Source organism: Convolutriloba macropyga, chromosome 4, assembly GCF_964194025.1.
Source record: "Convolutriloba macropyga chromosome 4, txConMacr16.3, whole genome shotgun sequence".
Classification (NCBI taxonomy): Eukaryota; Metazoa; Xenacoelomorpha; order Acoela; family Convolutidae; genus Convolutriloba; species Convolutriloba macropyga.
This window is the reverse complement of record NC_134471.1, coordinates 32,614,067-32,638,579: the sequence shown is the minus strand read 5'-3', so window position 1 is coordinate 32,638,579 and position 24,513 is coordinate 32,614,067. Positions and strand designations below refer to the sequence as shown.

At 38.1% G+C, this 24,513-nt stretch overlaps 1 protein-coding gene across 1 annotated transcript in view; it reads left to right on the top strand.

Annotated features, from left to right (window-relative positions):
- Positions 1–24,513, top strand: part of LOC142338395 (uncharacterized) — a 239,615-nt gene that overhangs the window by 110,011 nt on the left and 105,091 nt on the right. The window contains exons 8-10 of the mRNA XM_075388151.1: positions 1,660–1,806; positions 2,337–2,435; positions 14,879–15,097. Of these exons, the coding sequence (XP_075244266.1) occupies positions 1,660–1,806; positions 2,337–2,435; positions 14,879–15,097 (465 nt within the window). The remainder of the gene's footprint in view (positions 1–1,659; positions 1,807–2,336; positions 2,436–14,878; positions 15,098–24,513) is intronic.

Below are 24,513 nucleotides of genomic sequence, written 5' to 3'. Positions count from 1 at the left end.
TCACTTCTCTCCTTAATCCACACCGGCCCCTCCCCCCTCTTCAATACCCACCACCTACACAATGCTCTATCCTCCTGTAACCCAGCGCGCTCGACCTCATGTTTTTTATACCGAAGAGTGCTTTGGGACAAAACAGTAGAAGAGTCAAGATGATGCACATTTGCGCTGATGTTTCAGTTGTCTTGTTACCTGCAGTTAGGATTAGAGTGCAAAGACTTGTAGCGTTTGAGTTGTCCTCGGACAAAAATTGCGTCCATATTCCTCAATCGGTAGTTCTTTATTAATTGCTCTTGAACGAAGTTCATAGCAATTATTGTAAGCGTGTGTGTATTTTTATGCAACAATTCGCTTGACAATTTTGACTTTTCGAGTGACTTTTACGCCCTTGACTTTTTGCGTTTCGAGTGATCTAAAATTCTCTCTCAATAACAATTTCAAGCCGCTGAACTCAATTGGCGGCATTTTAATGCAGTCAACTGAAAAGTGCACCGAAACTGGTGTCATTTTTTACTTTAAATTTTATTAGTGGTATATGTTAACCTCTAATGTGGTTACTTGAAGCTCACTATTGAACTTCTTAGTCCCATTTAGGCTCCCCTCCCTCCCACCCTCCTCCCCATAACCCCCCCCCCCCCCGCCCGACTGAAACAGGCTGCAGTTGATTAGAGCTCCCACTAGTCGTTCGAGAGCAGTTCTTCCGACGTTTAGTCGGTTATGTTTCTATAATTTAGTTGGTTCTGATTCATTATAGCCCGGGACGATGCTTCACCCTTAATCCGCCCTAATTAGCGGGAATTAGGGTTTAATGCGTATTCCACTGACATTTATAGAGGAAAAGAGAGTAAAAGTGTAAATTTTTCAAATTGATTACACTGTTTTTACACTTTTTTCTCCAAATTTTTTACATTTGTTGCAACGTGTGTAATTTAGGGTGGACTGATGAAAAATTAGACTCTTTCACAAATACCATTATAACCAAATTAAAACTTTAAATGCAAGTGTCATTTGGTACCATGGTTAATTGGCAAAGTGAAGGTAACATGTTCAAAAGAGGGATGCTTGGGATCAAACCTCACTACCTCCTTCCACTTTTATTTTTCAAAACAACACTCTGATAATTACACCTCTTCCACCACTAATTAAGCGGAGAAATAGGGGTGTATTTTCTTTTTTTTTCTCACTCTTTACACTCTTTTACTCGTTATTTTTGGAGAAAATCTTCGGCCCGGGATTGTCCCCAAATTGTTCCTCGCCTTTTTCACAAAAAAACATGTAACACTTTGGATGATAAGTGACTAAATATTCACTTTCTTTTGTTTAGTCTGACAATTTTCCTGTCTGCTATATTCTGCCTCTTCAAATTGCGTGCTTTTACAACGCGAAGTTAGATGTTTTATTTTTTTGGACAATAGGTTACACCATTTCTTCAATATCTCGTACATATTTTCTGCTATGAACCTCACTAAATTTCAAATTGAGAAGTATATTGACGCAAAATGGAAAGTTGAGACGAAATACAATTAACATGCCAGAAACCTCAAAAGCAGCTATTTACCTGTATAAGTATTGATGCTCATAGAATGTGAAATCGAAAACCGATGCCATCTCTTTGAATCTACTGAGTCTCCAAATAATCTAAATAGGCTGTGACTAATTTAGGTCTAAAGTTAAACCCAGATCAAAAAGTCCTCGAAGAATGCATTTAACCCACAGAGAGGAAAGCAAAACTGACCGGAATTTATCAACGGCCTCATCGTCAGGATCGTCGGTCTCAAAACTGCAGATGGAACGCTCTTTTTCCAAAAGGTCAGTTCAAACTACGCAAACTTGGGATCTATTCAGTTTGTGCCCCCCCCCCCCCCCCAAATGCACGTGCCATATTTTTACATAATGAATTTATTTTAATGAATTACTATGTAATGGCACGTGCTCTGTAACTGGGGGTTGCATAACGTATTGGGGGGGGGGGGGGCACAAATGGAAAAGATCCCAATTTTGTCACAATTTCCACATGGAATTCGAAAAGAATGAAATATCCGGAAAGAATGGGGATTTTACACCAAGTACATGCTGCCATCAAGCGGAAATTTTATTATAATTATAATTAAAAATGATAATTGAATATCGGGGAAAGAAAATGACTTTACCAATTAGTTGGTGCAAAATCTTTGCCAATAGAAAGAAACACACTTTAACCTTACAAATTTGTCTTGAAAATTTACAAATTTTCAGCTCGATTGTTTTGAAAACTAACGTGTGTATTTAGTCTAGCAGTTGTACCTCTGACAAGAGGCGACCGAGGAAGATCCTCAGAAGAGAGTTGATGTCATGTTTAGATCGCTAGATGTTGAAAAACAAATTTACAAGGGATCAGGGGATGCTGAACCAAAAGGAACAGGAAAAAGAATTAATCGACAGATTGACGAAGCGGAAAGGTAACCACTAACTGTTGAACTGAACATTACTGCCTGATTATTGTCGCATTTGCTCAGTAACGCAAAATATGATCACATTTAACGAAGAAGCTCGGTAATGCGCGCTCACCTTATTAATAATCTAATGAAAACTTGAATATTTTCCGAGTGAGGACAGAGACAAGTATCATAGAAGTTCCTGGTCGTTTTCATGTGACTTTGCGTACTACCAACTAGGAGCCCTAGAAAGAAAACAACAACCAAAAGAAAGAAAACAACTCGAGCACCATCACTTCTGAAGGATAACAGGAAAGAATTTTTTAACAGGGAAACTCATAGGCGTTTTTATTAATGGATTTTAAAGATACTGATATAAATGATTATTACTTTTTGTTAATAGCCGCCCTCATCTTCTGCGCCTGATTTTTGTAGTGTTCCTAATTTCTTACAACTAGAATAGTACTAGAATAGTATGGGTTGCTGTTCTTTTAAATTGCTTTTGAACGCGTATGTCTTTTTATGCAGAATTTTCACTTGACTCTTTTCTACAATAATTTTTCAATTTCCCTTTTCGAGTGATTAAAATTCTCAAGCTTGAGTTTTTTTGCTTGTTTTGAGTATTTGATTCTGGCGCTTTCATAAACGAACTCTGTTGCCGAAAAATTCATTGCGAGTGAAGACAGTACGGAGACCGTTCAGCGTATTGATTAATGTCAGCAGCTGCTCCCGCAGAGCTCGGAGGTTTGAGCCCCTTCCTGGTCAGCAGTGTTCGCACAATGAAAGTTGCTCATCCCACCCGTGTCGAGGTGTCACTGCAATTCAACACAAACTTTTGTAAGATAAGCGATGAATGAGGAAAATTTTGCAAAATAAGCGGTGAATGCGGTGAAATTACATAAATCAGGCGGTGAATGCGGTGAAAAACCTTAATCGCCTGGTAGCGGTGAAATTACAGAATTTCACCGCTGAATTTAGCTGTGAAATTACATAAATTCACCGCTTTGAAAAAAAGTGTCCAAATTATGTAAGATAAACGGTGAATGCGATGAATTTACATAAATTCACCACTTAAATTAGTGGTGAACTTACAGAACTTCACCGCTTAGAAAACGATTAGAATTGTCGTTTGTTCAACGAAGTTAAGATAACTTTATTAAAAGACGCTCGAAAAATATACCCACAAATAATCATACATCTTTTTGAAACTTCTTTTAAGCGGTGAATTTATGCAATATCACCACAAGAGTAAGTGTTGAACAAAAAAATCACCACATTTCACTGCATTTCACCGCTAAAATTTGGAATTTCACCGCTAAACTTACAAAAGTTCAACGCGCATGTGTTACAAAAAGCAGAGTGAAAACAAACTTGCTAGATTTAAGTGAGAAGTGGCGCTTGTGGCAGAAGAAGTGGCTGACATGCAGGAGATGAGAGATTCCAATCCCTGCACGGACGGAAACTTGTAGTAAGCGTTGAAATGTGGTGCATTTTTGTAAGTTCACCGCTTACTCTTGCGGTGAACTTACATAATTTCAAGGCATTCACCGCATTTCACCGCAAAATTACGTAAGAAATTTGCGGTGAAAAAACCAACTTTTCACCGCTTATCTTACATAATTTTCGGATTTTTTCTCGACCCGAGCACCTTCCAATTTGTTAGCCTCGCCATGGTTTGAGAGCAATAGTTGATTTATTTTCAAGATCTCTTCTCACTTTTTCAAATTTTGATGCCAATGAGAAGTCAAATAGAGTAGCGATTTAAACCTGGCTGAAGTAGCAAAAGGTAAGAAAAGAGGGATTGGGTTTGAAGCTTGATTTTCTCAAATTACGTTTTTAATAGCGACCCTCAGTTTCTCAACGGCTATTATTTAGGATTTGAATTATATAGGATTTTGATAATTTTTTACGATTCTAAGAATTTGAAATGTATTGGGGCGCTGTCTTTTTTTTAAGATCTCTGCACACTTTTTCATGATTTTTGAAGTCAAACTGGAGTGTTGATTTTGTTCTCGCCGAAATAGGAAGTGGAGCAAAAAAAAACGAGTGGTTTTGCGGCGTGAAATTTTTCACTCTAATTTTAAAGTAGAGTGAGAAAACGGTGTTTGAACAAAAATTCATTTTCTCGCTATTGGTTTTTTATTCACATGCGGCATTTTGAAAGTAATTTTCTTTTTTATCTGACTTTTTTTTGGAAATGGTTCTCCCAATTCAATCATAATCCGCTCTAGGTCTAGATTTTGCTTGGTCAATGAAAATTTGCTGAACTGTACGTCATGACTTGTCCTGCTATATTTTTCTTTCAATTCGCCTTACCTTCAAATAACGTTTTTTAAATAAGTCACCCCTTTTCCCGCTTGACTTCTAACTCATTTCACTCACTGTTTCAACTGAAGGAATTTTAATTTTTTTCACGCATTGAATTACAAAATATGATGAATTCGGTCAATGTCAAAAGAGCAAAATCATAAGAGACGGGATAAACCGATAAAACCCGGTCATTAAACCATACTGCATTAGTTTATCAAAGTTCATTTGGGTGTTTGCTAGCTGACATTGGTATTAAGATTATTAATTTTTAATAGCCGCCCTCATCTTCTCAGCCGGCTATTATAGCGCTCCTATTTTTTTTTACTTCGTCGAATAAAAAAATTTTCGCTTTACCTCATTTTGCCGCTTTTTCAACATTTTGCGTGATATCTTTTTGACTTCTCTAGGCTAGTTTCTCTTTTCTCTCATTCTGCTGAAAGTGATTTTGAACATCAGTTGCTCAGCAAAGCAATTCAAAATGAACAGAGTCAGTATAGAAAATTGAAGGCAGAAAATTGAAACAGCATAAACCCATAAAGCCCAATTTTAGATGCCCGCTATTTGAACGTCGTTCCTATAAGTCAGTTACCATCTCTATTGCTGATTGGTATTGATAGTAGCCCATGTAGCGTCTCTCTAAGAAACAGAAGTACGTTATGTTCAACTACGAAATGCCATCAAAATAAATCGGACTTAAAAAAATGTTTTTGTACAAAAATCTTTTTTTTTTCAATATCTTCTATTCTTTCAATCCCAATCATGCTTATTGGAATCAACGGCGGCTATTTTCCGGCAATCTGCCGGGTATGTTTAGTTTGTCAAGTTCAACCAGAAGTTCAACCAGTTAATACTACGAGAACAGATATTCACTTTTAAAATGAACTTCTTTTCTCAACGTTACTTTTAAACTGAAACTCTTTCTTAATGTGTATTAAACTTCTTTGTCGAATGACTTTCATAAATTGTTTTTTATATAGCGAAAAGATAGACCAAAATGTGGGTATTGGCCAGACGAAACAGATCCAAATTTGCTATTGGCCAGACGAGACGGAAGGCGTGACCAATTTTTTTTCCAGATCACTGAGTTGGGTCGCATCGAACTCCAGTCCGCGACCCAATTTGGTCTCGCCAATACAAGTTTTTGGATCGATATTCATTTTTACAGAGAATTTTCCACGCGACTAGTGACTCTGTCGAGCTAACTAACGGCACAACTGATTGGTTGCGACCACATCAACTTCAATGAGCAACAAATTTAGCACCATCAAATCTCAAATTTTGATGGTGAACTTCTTCTCAACTCGAGTTAAAATCACCTGACTAATCATTTCATTTGGTTTTAGAAAACGCCGCATAACTCGCAGTTTTCTTCAGCAGTATAATACTGTTGCGGCTGCTCAAGAATCTCAGCGTAACCGATATACCACAGCCTGGTTCTCGAGTTTTACGCCGGCCTGGTTCTTCACTGGGTTCGATTGACTAACGATCTCGCAGAAATAATTAGTCGCTCGGACGTATTAAAGGACTGTAACTTTAATTTTGTTGATTGAAGTTAAGAAAATCCTTAGTGATAGTCTATGTTCAATCTCGTGCTGAAGTTTGTAAGGCTTCAGCCAGTAGCTAGTATTGTTGCAAACTTCTCGTTAAGTAAGCTCAACTAACTTAGAACTCGCAAGATCTTAAGATCTAGCAAACCTTAGCAAAAAGACTAAAGTTGTTAAAGAATCAAATTTTAGTCTATCTGAGAGCCAACTGCTCTTGGTAACAGTTTCTAATGGTTCTAAATACAATACGGTTTGACTAATCAAACAATTGGGTTAAAGTAAATAATCAAATATTTATCATTTATAACATCATCGCTACTTTTTTTCTGATTGGTTAATCAAGAAAATGATTTAGGTCATTGTTTACATAGTAAATGTCAAATTACTGCAATATTTACTTTTGTTGACATAAGCACGGATGGTTATTACGTAGCTCTAAATGCCTCGAATGTACTGTATTTCACCTTTAATGATCATCTAAAGAATCATAAATAAACAACTTAAGAAATTTAACAATAAATAACAAAATATCGAAAAATGCCAATTTTGCACCATTTAAGTGCTAATAGCCACATTTGTGGGTCTGATGGAATAACGTTTGTTGGGTCCATGAATAGCTTAGAGGTAGCTCTAACCGTCTGCCATAACCTCGGGTTGCTCGGGTTTTGCCTTCCCAAAATCGGGGGAGTGTACAGATTTTCGGTCCCAAATTGTAAAATTTTTCATTTTTGACCATTTTTGAGTTTTGACAAATTCTAAGTTTTTTTCAGTTTCAAAAGTTATTTCTTGCTGTCTGATGGCTTTTCTAGCTGATTTGAAGTGGCGCCAACATCGCCGGCCCTGTTTTCGATCTCGGAAACACCATCGTAGAATACTGGCGCTAACTTCACGACTGGCCGGTTTAGCTCTCCATGTGCCATTTTGACTCTCGCTGATCTCACAACTCCGTCGTTGCCCGTGAAGATCTCAATGATTCGCCCAAGCTCGTATTCACAGAGTTTCACAGAGTCATCTATTAGCCACACTAACTCGCCTTCTTTCAGGTTTCGCACATGTTCTTTTGACCACTTCGATCTCTGGTTCCCTTGTGGAAGATATTCGCGAGTCCATCTTTTCCAGATCATCTCGGCATATGCTTGAGCCGTTTTGAATGATTTTCTCAGGTCATGGTAGCGTTCACTGGATGGCATGAATGGTGCACTTGCGTTCTCTCGTCCTAGCAAGAAATGATTAGGTGTGTGTGCTGTCAAATCTTCAGGGTCGTCACTTACAGCCGTCAGGGGTCTTGCGTTGAGAGTCTGCTCTGCAAGACACATTGTTGTACTGAGTACCTCGTCGGTGAGGCTTCTGTTGTCCAAGATTGCAATCATGACCTTCTTGCAACTTTGAACCAGTCTTTCCCAGATTCCACCAAAGTGAGGAGCTCCGGGAGGGTTGAATTTATAAACAATCTTTTTCTGTGCTAAGTCACTCTCAATCTTAGCTTTGTCCCACTCGTTCATGAATGCTTTCAGCTCATTGGCTGCTCCAACAAAGTTTGTTCCGTTGTCACTCATGATGGTATTTGGGTAGCCAAGTCTTGCAATGAATCTTGTCGCTGCAGCTAGACATGACTCGGTGTCCAGTGACTGAGCAACATCAATGTGTACTGCTCTCGTTGTCAGGTAAGTGAAGAGGCAGCACCATCTCTTCAAGGTACGTCGTAGGAACTTGACTTCGAAGGGTCCGAAGTAGTCAACTCCGGTATGGGTGAATGGGAACACATGTTCATCAAGTCGTTCTCGGGGTAGATCTGCCATCGGTGGGTGAATTGTGTTGGCGTTCCAGTGTCTGCATTTGATGCATCTCGACTTGATTTTCCTTAATGCATTTCTCAGCCCGATGATCCAGTATTCTTGTTGGAGCATGTTTCTCACAAATTCTGTGCCCTCATGTAGGTTGTCTTGATGTGCTTTCTCCAACAGAAGTTGTACAACTGGATGTTTTGCCGTTAACAATATTGGGTGTTTTGCATTGTAGTCAAGGTTTGAATGCTTCAGTGGGCCTTTCACTCTCATTGTTCCATCTTCCTCTATGAAGGGTGACAATTTGGCAATGTTTAAAGTTTTGGAGATTACTTTGCTGTTTGCTATAGACTTCGAAACATTCGGGAAGCTTTCGTTTTGAACAAATCGAAACAGTATTTGCTCTGCTTGATGAATTTCGTCTGCTTTGATGGGACCCTTCTGCTTTGTCTTGAACCTCATGCAGTAGGCAATAAAGTTTCTAATTCGGTTGAAAGAACTGTATCGTCTGCAGTCAAATATTTGGTCAAGTTTTGTTTCTGTTGCTACAGTACTCATAACCTGCTCAGGCTCGAGTTCATTCACTTGGCACCACGGCTTTGGCACCTTTTCTTCATCTGCCTGCAGCCATGCCGGCCCGTTTAACCATACGGACTCCTTGAGGCCTTCGATGGACATTCCTCTGGTTCCGATGTCGGCAGGGTTTTCGACATCTTTGACGTGTCTCCATTGATCCATCGATGAGTTTTCCAATATTTCCGCTGCTCTGTTCGCAACGAATACTTGTCGTTTCTTGTGCGCTGCCTGTAGCCACTGTAGCGCTGTTGATGAGTTGGTCCAATGATAGATTTTGTCATTTTTGACATCATGTTCATTGAGTATCTGCTTTCTGAGACGAACTCCGTAGACTGCGGCTTGAAGTTCTAATTTCGGTACCGTCATATGTCTGATGGGTGCCACACAAGATTTCCCTATTACATATGTCAGTTTTAGCGTTGCTTCATCTTGCAGATATGCAACAATGCACATTGCTTCCTCTGATGCTTCTGTAAAGATGTGTAGTCTCAAGTTTGTGCATCCGTTTTCAAAATAAAGTCGATTTATTGACATTGTCCTTATTTCTCTCAACTCAGAGCACCAATCAGTGAATAGCTTTGAGTGTTCTGCTGACAACTCTTTGTCCCACGCTTGTCCCATCGCTGCCCAGATGCTTTTGAGTAGAAACCGCATTCGTATGGTGAATGGTGAACATATCCCAAGTGGGTCGAACACTGCTGAGACAAAGGATAGAACAATTCTCTGAGTTATTTTTGCTGGAACTTCTTGCTCAGTTCCACGACAGACTATGAGACTGTCTGTGTCCTCATTCCAGTTGAGTCCTAGGGTTGAGGATGATTGTGGTTCTGCTTCGAAAGTTTTCACAACTTTCGTTGATCTGTCTGTCTCTGGAATGTGTGACTTGACTTCTTCGTCACTTGTTATCCATTTCGTCAACTTGAATCCAACTTTGATGAGGATGTCTCTTACTTTCTGATAAATTTCAATTGCTTTTTGAGGTGTTCTGACTGAATTGAGGAATTCGTCCATGTAGAAGTTTCGCTGGACAGCTTTGACAAGATTTTCGTCGTTGACTGCATTATCTTTCGCCACTTGGTGCAAGGTGTAATTTGCACAAGTCGGCGAGCTTTTTGCCCCAAAAACGTGTCGTGTGTACTCGTAGATTTCTATTCTCCGCTCTGGATCTTCGCTCCAGAGGAATCGTAAACATCGGCTGTCATCCTTTGGGACAGCTACTTGAAGAAACATTGCTTCTATATCGGCTGATAAGGCTATTTGGTGTTCTCGGAAGCGAAATATGATTCCGATCAAACTCTGCAGCAGGTCTGGCCCAGGTAGAAGTTTGTCGTTTAGGGCTACACCTTGATACTTTACAGCTGCGTTGCACACTCTTCTGAATTTTTCGGGTTTGTGCGGGTTTATGACGGGATGATGTGGTATATACCATTGCAGTTTGTCTTTGGTTTCATTCAGTTCAGCTTGATCTACTTTCCGAACGTATTCAGCGTTGACATCTGTGTCGATGGTTTCTTGGTAGCGCGTCTTTAACGCCTCGTCTTTCTGTAGGCGTCGTTCTAAGGACTTGAGTTGCCCCATTGCAGAGTAGAAGTTGCTTGGTAACTTTACTTCGTCCTCTCGCCACAGAATTCCAACTTCGTATCTTTCACCGTTGGATTGGGTCGTTCGTTCCAACGTCTTGATTGCTCGTTGTTCTTCCTTTCAATGTCCGGTGACTTCGCAGTTTGAAGCGTAGGACTCGATATCCCACCACTTACTCAACTGGTTTGCTAATTTGTCGTCTGCAATTGATGTTGCTGTGGTCGCAAGAGTTGCTGCTTGCTTCGCTGGTAGGGGTCCACTTAAAGCCCAACCAATCTTTAATTTCACTGCCCATGATGCAGCTTTGTCTTCTGACTTCTTGAATTCAAAAGGGTGATGAATGTCGTAGCAATCTTGTCCAAGAATCACTTGAACATCGTTTAGATTGTAGCTCTGATCTGCAAGTTCCTCAGATGTGGGTAACGGTCTTTCAACTCTTGCAGCTCCACAATCTGGTCACCCAATTTCAGTTTTTCGTGTACGTAGAACTGCACTGTTGTCAATGGTCGAGTCTTCTCATGCGCTGAAACAGCTATCGGCACTATTTCAGTCTTTACATCCTGTGATCCATGGATCCCTGCTACTGATAGAGCTGATTTTCGGCCTTGGAGTTGGAGTTTTGACACCACTGATTTGTCCACAAATGAGATTGAGAATCCCGAATCACACATCGCTAGTACATTTAGACTTAAGTCTCTGTTTGTCAGCTTGATTAGTACCACTGGAAGTCCTCCTTGGGTGATGTTAGTTGCTACTGCAGTTTTAGCATCTGAGACATTCTTTGCAGTCTCCTTCATCGGCAGTTCGCTGTGCAAAAGCCTGTTGTGCCGCCTTCCATAGTTGGGTACACTGCATGTCCTGCTTCTGCAGTCCTTCGACATGTGACCTGGTTTTAAACAATTGGAACACAGTCGAAACTTCTGGACATGCTCTCGTCGTTCAATTACTTTCATTGATTTGAATTTTTATCATGTCCAAATGGGGCGTTGTCCGTCTTTGAAGGGACATTCGAAATTCTTGGGTTTGCTCGACTCTTCAGCGTTTGAAGCAAAGGTAATCGTCTTCGGTTTATCACGGCTTTGAAATTTGTTTCTGTCAAAAGACGAGCTTGTCTGTGCTAACAAGTTCTCATGAATTGCAGCTTTGGAGGCAAGCCACTCTTTGAAAAAATCAGGTTGCCTCTCAGTAGTCGACGATCTTGCATGTACTGCAACCACTGTTCTCTCAGTTGTGGAGAAAATTTTCTAGTTGTTGAACTTAGCCCTCCTTCTGATTCTAGTTCGGATGTATATCCAAGTTGAATCAAAGTGTTTACTACATTTGTTACCACATTTGCGAATTTGACGATGCTCGTAAAATCGTCATGCCGAACTGGAGGATGAGTATGTATTTTCTTTAATTGAGCGTTTACTATGAAATCTGATCTGCCATACTTCTCACAGAGTTTATCCCAAGCGTGATAGTATGATTGCGAGCTCAATCCCATTCCCGATATTGCTGCCTTTGCTTGACCGGTGAGACTGGTCTTGAGCTATTGCATCTTTTCTGTATCGCTGATTGGCTTTTGATGAACAACAACATCAAAAAGACCTGACCACTCTGGCCACTCCAGTGGGTCTCCTGAAAACTCAGTCAGTTTTAGTTTTGGCAAGCCACTGGCACCACTGCTTGGTACTGGTTGGTAAATGACTTGGGGAGTGGTGTGTTTCATTGTGCTCATGTTTCTGCTCTCGGCAGACCTGTTTCGAGAGTTGTTGATGGGACTCTGACTCATGTTTCTAGTTTGAACTGCTGACGTTCCCTGTTGCTGAAGCGTCGTTCTTGTCAACGGCGGTGCTGGTGGGTCCGTTACTCTAATTGGTTTAAGGACTTGTGGTTTCTTGAGAATGCTTGGTTCTGTCAGCTGAGTTGAGAAAAGTCCTTCACCCGGTTGGAACAGCGGGGTAGTTTTCGGGTAAGTGCTGAAACCTTTGTCAACTCTCTCCTGTGTGACATTCGTTGGTGGGTCGATAACAACATTTGGAGATAGTGGCCGTCTATGGACAGACTGTTGAGCCACTGATTCTGCCCACCCTGCTGTTCTTTCGTGATTTCGTTTTGATCCAACACTTCCTATCTCATCTGCCACCGATCCAGATGCTCTTGAGCTTCCTTTGGTCAGCTCAAGTTTCATACGTCTTTCTTCTTCTTCTTCCTCTGCTTTCTTTCTTTCGTTTTCAAGTGCTCGCTCAGGCTGTCGAAGACGCAGTTCATCTTCTTGTTGTTGCATCTTTAGACGTAACTCTTGTTCTTGTTGTTGCTGTTGTAAACGTAACTCTTCTTGCAGGCGACGAAGTTCTATTTCTTCACGCTCCTGCTCTAAGCCCAACTGGCGCTCTCGCAATCGATGCTCTGTTTCTTTCTTTGCTCTTAGATTTTCGTGCTCCATTTCTTTGATCTGTCGCCTTTTTGATGATCGCGAGTTGTCGATACTGGGCTGTTTTCTGCTTCCATGTGTAGCTGAATGCTTGGAAGAGACCTCGTTGTTCTCCTCAGCGTTTTCTATTGCTCCATTACCTGTATCAATTACAGTTTCGTCGTTTGGGTCTTTGTCACCAGCCGATGTTGTCGACAATAACGATGTTTGTTTTCCACAATCCTTGCTGAGCCTGTACTGTTTCATCAGGTCTTGATAATGACTCCTACCATTAATGAAACCCGCAAACTCATGGGGACAAGCTTCTGTCTTCATTATTTGAAGAACTTCTGCGAAAACTTCATCTAGTTTTTCTAATAACCGTTCCGCCAGATCACACAGTATCTGTTTTTCGGGTTCGCTTAAATCTTCTACTTTCAGTTTCTTTTCGAGTTCTGACAATTCGTTTTCGATTGGAACATAATCTCCCAATAATTTGTACACTCGCAATGTGTCTTTCCGGTAGTCGACGACTACTGCGCGACAATTTTCAAAGAATCGGAGATCTGGTATTTTGTCAACTACCCATCGCAAAACCTTCCTCTTTTCTTCTAACATACGCTATGTGTCATTGTCAAAGCTTTCAAAATACTTTGGTTTTAATAGTGACCTCTGCTGTTGTCGGTTGTCTTACAAGTTGTCGTACGTCTCGAAGAAACATCGATAAGCACTTTCGGCTGTCATTGTTTTGTTTTGTGTCAGGTAGACTTCTAGCGCGTTGAGGTGTCTGGAGAAGGACTTGAGTAGATCAGCTTGCTCTTTCTCCAACGTCTTGAGTTGACCACTCGCCTTCCAATCAGCCGTCTTCCAGTGTCTGTTGGGACTTTTATTGGCCATCGTTGCTGGTTGTGTTTTGGTCCACCAGGTTGAATCGAAGATTCGTTGTTGTTCGTGTTACTGCTGTTGTTGTCCGGGTCGGCGGACCAAATGTTGCGGCTGCTCAAGAATCTCAGCGGAACCGATATATCACAGCCTGGTTCTCGAGTTTTACGCCGGCCGGGTTCTTCACTGGGTTCGATTGACTAACGATCTCGCAGAAATCATTAGTCGCTCGGACGTATTAAAGGACTGTAACTTTAATTTTGTTGATTGAAGTTAAGAAAATCCTGAGTGATAGTCTATGTTCAATCTCGTGCTGAAGTTTGTAAGGCTTCAGCCAGTAGCTAGTATTGTTGCAAACTTCTCGTTAAGTAAGCTCAACTAACTTAGAACTCGCAAGATCTTAAGATCTAGCAAAACTTAGCAAAAAGACTAAAGTTGTTAAAGAATCAAATTTTAGTCTATCTGAGAGCCAACTGCTCTTCGTAACAGTTTCTAATGGTTCTAAATACAATACGGTTTGACTAATCAAACAATTGGGTTAAAGTAAATAATCAAATATTTATCATTTATAACATCATCGCTACTTGTTTCTGATTGGTTAATCAAGAAAATGATTTAGGTCATTGTTTACATGGTAAATGTCAAATTACTGCAATATTTACTTTTGTTGACATAAGCACGGATGGTTATTACGTAACTCTAAATGCCTCGAATGTACTGTATTTCACCTTTAATGATCATCTAAAGAATCATAAATAAACAACTTAAGAAATTTAACAATAAATAACAAAATATCGAAAAATGCCAATTTTGCACCATTTAAGTGCTAATAGCCACATTTGTGGGTCTGATGGAATAACGTTTGTTGGGTCCATGAATAGCTTAGAGGTAGCCCTAACCGTCTGCCATAACCTCGGGTTGCTCGGGTTTTGCCTTCCCAAAATCGGGGGAGTGTACAGATTTTCGGTCCCAAATTGTAAAATTTTTCATTTTTGACCGTTTTTGAGTTTTGACAAATTCTAAGTTTTTTTCAGTTTCAAAAGTTATTTCTTGCTGTCTGATGGATTTTCTAGCTGATTTGAAGTGGCGCCAACAAATACTGATTACTATGTCTTGTCCTGAAGTTGTATCGCAACTGTGGCAACATAGTGGATATGCAATTACCAATGTTGACTACGTAAACCTAATATCTGAAAAGATTTGAGACCGCTAAGAGGAAGTGGGCAGTGTAAAGCTTTCGATTTCATAATTAGGAGAGCAGCCGCTACAGGTTTGAATAAAATTGAAGCTAAATTGCATATTAATTTTTTAGAATTGACGGCCGATTCTTCCATATAATCGTAGAATAAGACCGAGCTCTATTTATTTTTCTTCCGGACTAAATATCAATTTTAGGCATAGACTTCACTCGACATCGGAGTTTCACCCAGGCAACTATTACGGTGGGTACAATATCAACCCAAACTACTCCTCGGTCGAATTGTCCATATCCAGATCATCTATCCCAAGTGAAGCGGAAATACCCAACATTCAGTCGCCAACTGGTACAAGGATGACATCAGATGGTGGATCCTCTAAATCAAGAGCATCCAAAACTCGCAACCGCAAGACAGAGTCAGGATTTCATACTATACGATTTTTCCCAACTTCACAATGTTCAACTTTTGATAATGCCAAGGTCAAGGTTTTCATTTCTCCTTATTTCCCGGGTCGAGGTGTCAACGCTAAAAATCGCTAAAAAAAATTTATGAATTTCGATGAATGCGTCGAAAGTTTGTAAGAATTGCGGTTTTTGGCGATTTTTTTTCACCACTTCTTGTTGGTTGGTAGCTCAAGTGTTTTCCACCACTTGAGCGGTTAAATTAAAACCTTCACCCCTAATACCGCAAATCTAAGAAATTCGACTTATTTGTTTTCCATAAAGTGGAGTGAATCTGATTTAAATTCAAAAGAAATGTGAAATCAGAAAATCACATTTGGTGCAGGGGAAGAAATGGGCGATATGCAGGAATTTAGAGGATCAAATCCGTGTATGGCGGTTTCTTTTTATTGCTGCGAAGCTGTACGCTGAGCGTAGCTATATTGCGGTGCTCTTGGTCTTTTTACGACTCAAAGAGGAGTATTGAGATTCTACAGTTCTTTTTAGCAAAAAGCAACTTTGTTCATGACTTGAATTTTGACTTCTTTCCGTGGAGCATTTACCTACGTTTTTGATTGTTGACTTCTTTTTTACCGAACCTTGGACTTAAACAGTAGCTTCGTTTGTAATGCATAGTAATTAGGAACCGCTGGTAATGTTCAAAGTGAAGAGGTCTTTTCGAGATTTTTTGCTCCTATATACGTCACCCCTAATTATCTAATCTACACCGCACAACCCCCCCCGCCCAACTTACCCCCCTCATACCCCTACCCCCTCCCTTCATTTGGATACTCCCACCTACCCCACCCCCAACTACCCTAGTAGCACTACCCACCTGCCCAAGCTATCTACCCACCCACCCCACCTAGCTCCCCCCCGCACCTAAAAAATTGTCGGCCTTTTTAATACACTTTAATGTGGTTAGTTGGGCTGCTTTTGTTTTTTTTTCTTGTCTATTTTGATGTTTTCACTTCTGTAAGGTTAGGTTAGAGATTATAATGCACGACGATTCGAGTCGTTTCCGGTATTCTACCGGCTATGCTTTTTTTACAGGAAGTAGATTTGTTCACGCGGCATTTTAACCTAAAAGCATAATTGAGAAAAGCTGTCTTGGTGAACAGATTTTCGGTAAGCAAGAGAAGTTTCTTTGATCATGCGCTGCGTTTAGTGAACGACTTTTTGACTCAGAAAAGTAGTTTTTGACTGAATGGCACATGAAAGATAGCCATTTTTAGTCGTATTTTTTTTCGTCTAAGTGGCCATTTTTTTGCTTTTTTTGGTTTCTTGTGGAAATAAACTTTACTCGATATTATATTGAAAAGTCAATCTCGGAAGATCATGCCAGTGTTTTGCAGAGCCTGAAAATGCGTTTCAAATTGAAAATTGGCGCATATTTCGTGATTTTCTAGTTTATTTTTGGCTTTTTTCTATCCATTTCTTCATTTTTGGATCTTTTAACCGTCTTTTTGTCAAAAATCAGTGAACATGGAACTTCTCTTTGATAAATTATATACTCAACGCCTCTTTCTACCTCGATATAATTTTGTTTCATGACATTGTACTTATGTTAATCCGATTTTGGTAGTTTTTTTTCCGGTTTTCGTCAGTTTTTTGTTTGTATTTTGGTTGTAATTGCTAGAAATAGTTTTTCTGTGCAACATGTGGGACTTTAATTTTGTTTCAAAAAAATTCAATCTGTTTTGACATTACGTTTTGAAAAAACAGTTAGAATTTTCATAAATGCAGTCTTAACTTAAAAGTTCTTTGACCATGTTTTTGCAAAATGTTTCAATGTTTCGTATTTACGAATTCTGCTTTTTCCTATTTTATTGATTTCCTCTAGAGGATAGAACTTTGTATCGGATGACTAGTTATCTTTTTTATGGCTTGAATGCTGAACAATGAAATGTATTCGTTTTTCTTGAATTTTATAAATTGATTCTTAACTTTCAAAAATTAAGATTGTCTTTCTGTTACGGTGTTCCTTACATTGTGCCCATATTCTTCACATTCTAGTTAGTGTCATTCTAGCTTTGTCCTGGCACCTACATCTTTTCGTTATATTGATTTTTTAGTCGTAGAAAATGAATGATTTCAGCTTTTTCTTAGATTTTCGTAATTTCTTTTGTTTGCAATTGAATGCATTCAATAAAAGGCAGTACTGAGATTTTGATAGCAAGCCTTTTCTAAGTTTTCCAAGTATGGCTATTTACTGCAGCTTTCTTCCGGCCTTGATTTTGATTTAAACGATTTTTTGCCTTTGAATATTCTTCTGCTGCTTATGTCTTTTCTATGATCAATTTTGTTTTTGAATTTGCATGAAATCTTGTTGTCTAGCATATGTACAACAAGGATCAGGTTTGTGTTGTTTTTGTTTGAACTGCAGTGGTTAGAAGTTGAATTACAGGTTTTTTCTGGCTCTTAAATTTGAGCTTTCTTTTTTGAAAATATTTAACTTATTTTCTTAGATTTTTATCTCCCGTTTGCTTTCGCGATCGTTTTCAGATTAGAATCATGAATTAATTGAGGGCAATTGATAACCTTGTCAGCTTTTTCAGACTATCAGGTATTTGAGCACCTTAATTATTTCGGATTTTTTTAACGCTACCAAACGTTTTTAATAATATAGAATTTTGCTGCGTTTTGTTTCTCTTGGTGACAGTGGTTCAAGTTTCACCAATTTTCAGAGCAGACCTGGAGAGGTAGTAAGTTAAGGGTCTAATACAAAAGGTAGTGGCTTCCGCTGCAATTACGGTTTTGTAAGTGAAGTTTTGACGCTTCGAGTCGCTTCTGGAGTTCTTCCGGCTTTGTTTTTTGTTTCGTCGTCCGACGCTCTTTTATTGTTTTACATTTGTTCACTCAGAAAAGCTGAAAATGTCAAATTTTCTGAATGACTTTTTCCTCTCACTAACGGCATTTGCGCGCGTGACGTCATTTCTCACTCGCTTTAGCAATTTTTTTAGGTTATTTGCGTGATTAGATTTTAATCATACGTGACGTACCTCACTCAATAAAATGACTTTTGCACTTTAAAAGTTAAGTTTAATTTGAATTTATCATAGGAACTCCTATATGCAGTAAATTTTCCTAATATACGGCGTCTGTGGAATGAATTTTAACAAGCTTTTTTAGTTTATCGCTGAATGTTTTTTAGCCTAGTTTTTTGAGCTGCGTCGATTTTTTCAATTTAGATCTGTGTCTGTTTCTATCTCTATTATATGGCACGCAGGTCCATCTTTTCGCATTTCGCAGCTATTCTGGCCATCTGTCGGCTATGTTTTAATAGCCGCACAGCGATAGCAGGTGCTAAATTTTGCCTTCTCATGGTTTTTACGACTCGAGGAGTATTGGTTCTCTAAAGTTTTTTTTACCCGGAGGAATATTTGCTCAGGCGGCATTTTGACCAAAAAAAGAAACTGAGTAAAATTGCCGTGTAATGTAACTTTTTCTGAGCGAGAGAAGTTTTTTGTTCATGCGCTGCGTTCAATGAACGACTTATGACTTTGAAAAGAGTTTTCGAGAGATTGACATATAGATGACACTTTTGAGCCATGCTTTCGAGCATTTGGCCTAAACTTTTTAAATTTTAACTTGGTTTTTTTTTTGATCGATGCCGCTTGAAAACCCGACCATCTGAAATCGATACCAAAAAGTTTCTGAAAGTGAATTATGCGTTTCAAGGGAAAAATTGGCCCATTTTTCTCCTTTTTTGTCAATTTTTGGCTTTTTAACTGCTCTCAAACAAAGTTTGTAGCATTTATATTAGTCCTGTTGGTCTTTTCTACGATTCGAAGAGGAGTATTGAGATTCTACAGTTTTTTTTAGCAAAAAGCAACTTTGTTCATGTCTTGTATTTTGACTTCTTTCTGTGGAGCATTTACCTCCGTTTTTGATTGTTGACTTCTGTTTTCGAACCTTGGACTTAAACAGTAGCTTCGTTTGTAATGCATAGTAATTAGGAACCGCTGGTAATGTTCAAAGTGAAGAGGTCTTTTCGAGATTTTTTGCTCCTATATACGTCACCCCTAATTATCTAATCTACACCGCACAACCCCCCCACCACCTATTCCAACTCCCACTCTTCCACAACCCCCCCAACTTACCCCCCCCACATACCCCTACCCCTCCCTTCACTTGGATACTCCCACCTACCCCACACCCCCCCCCCCCCAACTACCCTAGTAGCACTACCCACCTGCCCAAGCTATCTGCCCACCCACCCCACCTAGCTCCCCCCAGCACCTAAAAAGTTGTCGGCATTTTTAAAGCACTTTAATGTGGCATGTTGGGCTACTTTTGTTTTTTTTCTCTTGTCTATTTTGATTTTCTGATTTTGGTAAGGTTAGGTCAGAGAATATAATGCACGACGATTCGAGTCGTTTCCAGTATTCTACCGGCTCTCTTTTTTTAACGCGATTTTACGCTTGACCAATTTTTTGTCTGACGCTTTTGACTTTTCGTCGTCAAAATGGGATGAACAGGTAGCGCCCAGCGGGCATTAAGTGCTCTTAGAGCTTTTCAGCTCTGTTTCAGCTCAAACTGCTTTGGAGACTTATATTTATGGTGAGAAAGGCGGTTCTTAGAGGTTGAAGACACCCTCAATGTTGACAACCCCCACAACTGCACCCACCCCAACCCCTCAGCTGCCCAACCCCACCCCCTCCCTATCAGCCTCCAGCTAGGTACTGAGGAACAACCGCTCGCTGAAAACACGCAATATTATACAAATTTTTTGACAATTTTTTTTCAAAATTTTAAAAATTTTCGTCATTTTTTGAGTTTTAAAAGCCCTAGATATCACGCAACCTACTCTAGGGTTTTGTAATAGGTTAATGCATAGTTTCTAGTGTTATTAGTATGGTTTGAACATTTCAACATTGCGAATTTTTGCATTTTTTTGGAGAAAACTTGCAAATTTTTTCAAGGTTTTTGAAAATTTATTGTTTTATAGGTTTATCCAGCCTCAAGAGCCAAGGAGCCTCATCTGAGGTTTGTTGATAGGTTACTGTATAGTTTTCAGATGTAATGAAATGTTTTTCAAAATTTTAGCATAATGAATTATAGCATTTTTTTGACAAAAAGAGCATTTTTTAAAAACTTTTGAACATTTGTTGTCCTTATTCAAATTTTTTCAGCCTCAGGATTCACAAAACCCTTTTAGGGGTTTGATAATAGGTTGCTGCATAGTTTCTAATGATAATGGAGAGGATTTCATCGTTTTAACATCACGAATTTTAGCAGTTGTTTGATAAAACTTGTTTTTTTTCTAATTTTTTAAATTTTATTGTCATTGTCGAAGTTTTACCAGCCCCAGGAAGCAGGAAACCTTCTATAGGCTTGGTTGATACGTTACTGGAAAATTTTTATTGGCCAAATAATAGTTCTCAAATTTTTAATATCACAAAATTTTTCGACTTTTTTTTTAATAAAAATTGCAATTTTTTTCAAGTTTTTTGAAAGTTTTTGTCATTTTATAGGTTTATATAGGAGCCTCCTCTAGTTTTTGATAACAAGCTACTGTACAGTTTCTAGATGCAATGGAGTGTTTTTAAAGATTTTAACCTCACTACTTTTAGCATTTTTTGAAAAAAATTTTGGCAATCTTCATGTTTTTGAAATTGTTTCTCTTTTTTTTTGTTGTTCCATCCTCAAGAGGCAAGAAACCTCCTCTAGGCGTTGGTAATATGTTAATACATAGTTTTTCAGATGCATTGTTTTGTTTTTCACGAATTCCAGCAAATTTTTTTAAAAAAATTTAAGTTTTTTGAATACTTTTTATTTTTTTTATTTTTTTCGTTCACCAGGGATCTCCTCCCAGGTTTGAAAGTAAGCTGTTGCTTTGTTTCCAGAGTTAATGGAATGGTTATCATAATGTTAATGACTCGAATTTTAGCAATTTAAAAAAAATTTGAAAAGTTTTTATCATGTTCCAAGCGTATGGATCTTAATGGGTCAGCGAAACTGTTTAAGGCTTGAAGTAGGGATTCTGAAAAGTATATTGAGACAATGCAATGGTGTTCTGAAGATAATAATAGCACAAATTTTATTGTAAGTTGTTGTTAAAATTTGCTGTTTTTTTAAAATTTTTGAATATTTTTGTCCTTTTCTGAGTTTAACGAGATCATTACTGGCCAACGAAGCTTTTTAAGACTTGCAGATGGGTTACATCACAAAAATCCAAAGTCATAAAAGGTTTTTGAAAATTTTCTTCACTGCGATATGTTAAAACTTTTCTTCTGAATTTTGCACTTTGAGTTTTTTTTCTATATGATTTAGTTACTAACAAAGCTAGAAAACTTGAAGTTTTAGTGCCGAATCTCATCATGGAAGAAATTCCTAGTTCCCTCTCACTGTGTTGGTTGCTGTCTCCTTCCTTCTCTTTCTCCTTCAAGTTTGATTTCGCAATCTTTCTCTCTCTCTTTCTCTCTCTCTCATTGACTCTTTTGCTGATGCTGCACTTCAGCGGCTGTTATGTGGCGCGAGGTCATCGTCTATCACCCTAAACTGACGCCCCTTCAATCAAGAAAAAGCTAACCTCACTAAACTGTGGCTAGGTACTGACGAAACAAACCTCTCTCCGGTCGTTTGAGAGCAATTCACTCGACGTTAATCGGTTATGTTTTCTAAAGTATTTCATTTTTGGCTTTGGATTGGATTAATTTAACAAATCAGTAAAAATGTCAACGTCTTATTGATAATTCCTGAATTGGATGCCTCTTTTTGACCTGAGGTGTTTCTGCTTCATGAAAGTGTTCACCTACTAATCCAATTGTTGCAATATTAGACAAAATTTTTTAAATGTTTTGTTTGTAGTTCGAGTTTATCTACCTGAAAAAGCCTTTTGGTGTAACATCGGGGATTTGGTTTCGTTTTGTTGCCAATTGAATTATTTTTTGTGATAACTCTTGAAAACCCAGTTAAAAGTTTAAGCTGATATCATTTCTCACTGAGAAAGCGAATTGGCTATTAAATGTTTTTAAACATTGATGCTTAATAACGAAAAAATCCAAGTTTTTAACCTCATTTTTTCTTTTGATTTTAATTAGAATTTCCATTTCAGTTTTTAGATTTTTCAGATATTGCGAATTAGTTTATTTATCTTTTACACACTGTATGTATTCTCCACATTTTAGCAAGTTTCTTTCTAAAATTCTTCTACGGCCTATTTTTTTCTAGCGCTGCTTTTTTAATGTGAAAACTATCGGTTTGAACTAATAATTTTTTTTCTCTGATTTTTAATTTTTTTTTGCAATTTATTCTATTCAACGTCATATGACACTGAACTTTTGCTAGCTCCATGTTTACAAATTTTGAACAACACTCGTTTCTTGCGATTGTTTTCAGTGCTTGGTTTTTGGTGACATACGAAAGTTTGCGTTTCAATAATCTGCCTTTTTACCCTTTTTCATGAGTAATTTCGATTTGTATAATTTTTTGAACCTCTTCTGGATTGATCATCCTCATTGTGTATTAAAGCGTGAACTAATGTTTGCAGTTAAAGCGAAACAAATTTTTTGGTTGCCCAATGATTACTGTTTCATATTGTAAAATGTTGTTTCGATTGATAATATATTGATAATAATTTCGAAAATTGATAATTTTTATAACAATTTTTGGCAATTTCTTTCAGTATTCAATTTTGTCCTTTAAATTATAATTTTGGGAGCTAAACATGGCTTTACTTCTGCTTCTCGCGTTCTTTGATGTTTTCAACTGCCTACAAAAAAGTTTGGCTTGTTTTATATATAGGAGAAATGTATTCTCTTAGTTCAGTTGTTTTTATGGTCTATCTTTATTTTTTTATATTTTTGTTTTGCTTTTAGTAGTGACTTTACAAGGAACTAGTTGATTTAAAAGGTAATTTTTTCACAAAGACGACTCCAGCTATATTTTTCGATTTCGTCGTCAACATTTTTAGAACGAAATCTGCCTTTTGTTAATTAGTTCAAAGTGCGAGGGAGACGTCAATTCTCAACCTTTGTGGAGCGAGTATTTTAATCTTTCTCGTGATTAAGTATATGGTCAGACGTGACTTACCTCGGTTAATGATTGACTACACTGCTGCGGTCAACTGTTTTATCAGCCTCAGATGATTTTTTTTGCATTGTTTCATGAAATATCGATTTCTCATTTTAAAAAATGTCGTATAAAAATTAAACTGTCCGATCCCAAAATTTAAACCTGTAGAAAAAATTAAACTCAAAAACTTTACTCCAAAAGCTATTCTCTAAGGTAAAATAACGAGTACAATCAAAAAGAACTAAAATTAATAACAATCAAATTAAAAGGTTATTTTCAGGTTCCATGAGACTGAATACAATAGAAAAATTCACTAATAGAGAACTTGACAAGAATACAAAAAGCGCCGCATAATTGTGCCGGCAAATAGTTGACTCCACTGACGGCTGTTGTGACTGAAGCTGTTGTACACATGAGGAAAAATCAAGAAATCTTATCTTTTTAAAAAGATTTCAAAAAGTGCTTTCTTCGACAGATTCATTAGATCAGATAAATATATGGCTAATTCAACCTCTAAATTGGAGAACAAACGCTTGATACTAATACCAGTCAGCAACGTACTCTAAGGAATTTTGATAACTTAACGAACTAAGTGTTTTAACATTGATCTTTAGTTTTTGGGGTTTTATTGGTTTATGCCTCTCTTTCGCATTGGATTTTCCAACTAGAACCTATTTTTATAAATTTGCTGAATGAATAAAAAATGTATTAACTGAAACTGTGAGCGAGATAAGAATAAAATCAAATAAAAAATTCTTAAATATAAAGCAAACAAAATATTCAACAGATTAAACGAATAAAAAGCTGCAGCAGGACCTATGCTGGTGTTTTTCAAAAATCTAAGCCCAAAAAATTCAAACATTTCACCAAACATCTAAAAACCCCATTTTTGAGAGTACCAGCAGTATCATTAGGTTGCCATAGCGAACATTTGCTGTGGTTACTTTTGGGATATTCTTTAAATTTGAGACCACCTGACTTTTTGTTTTTTTTCTTTTCTTTCGTTTTTCCCCTATGTATTGTTTTGATTACGTCACAAACCACGTGTTGAGTCCATGGTGAAACAATAACAACTCAGTTGAAATAATTTCTTCGTGAAGAAGTTTGTTTTACTTTGAGTAGTTGCGAATTTGGTTCTGTTTCTCATATCTTTTCGAATAAACATACTGTAAGCTGATTTAAAACTTGCAATTGCCGAAATCTGATGTTGCTACCTAGTGAGAGAAATTGTTAAAAAAAGCGACGAAGTTACATTCAGAGTTAGCTATGTATCTATCAAAAAACATATCTGAATTATTAATAGCCGCACAGCGATAGCCGGGGCTATTATTGGCCTTCTCTTGGTTTCTTTTGGGGCGCTGTCTTTTTACGA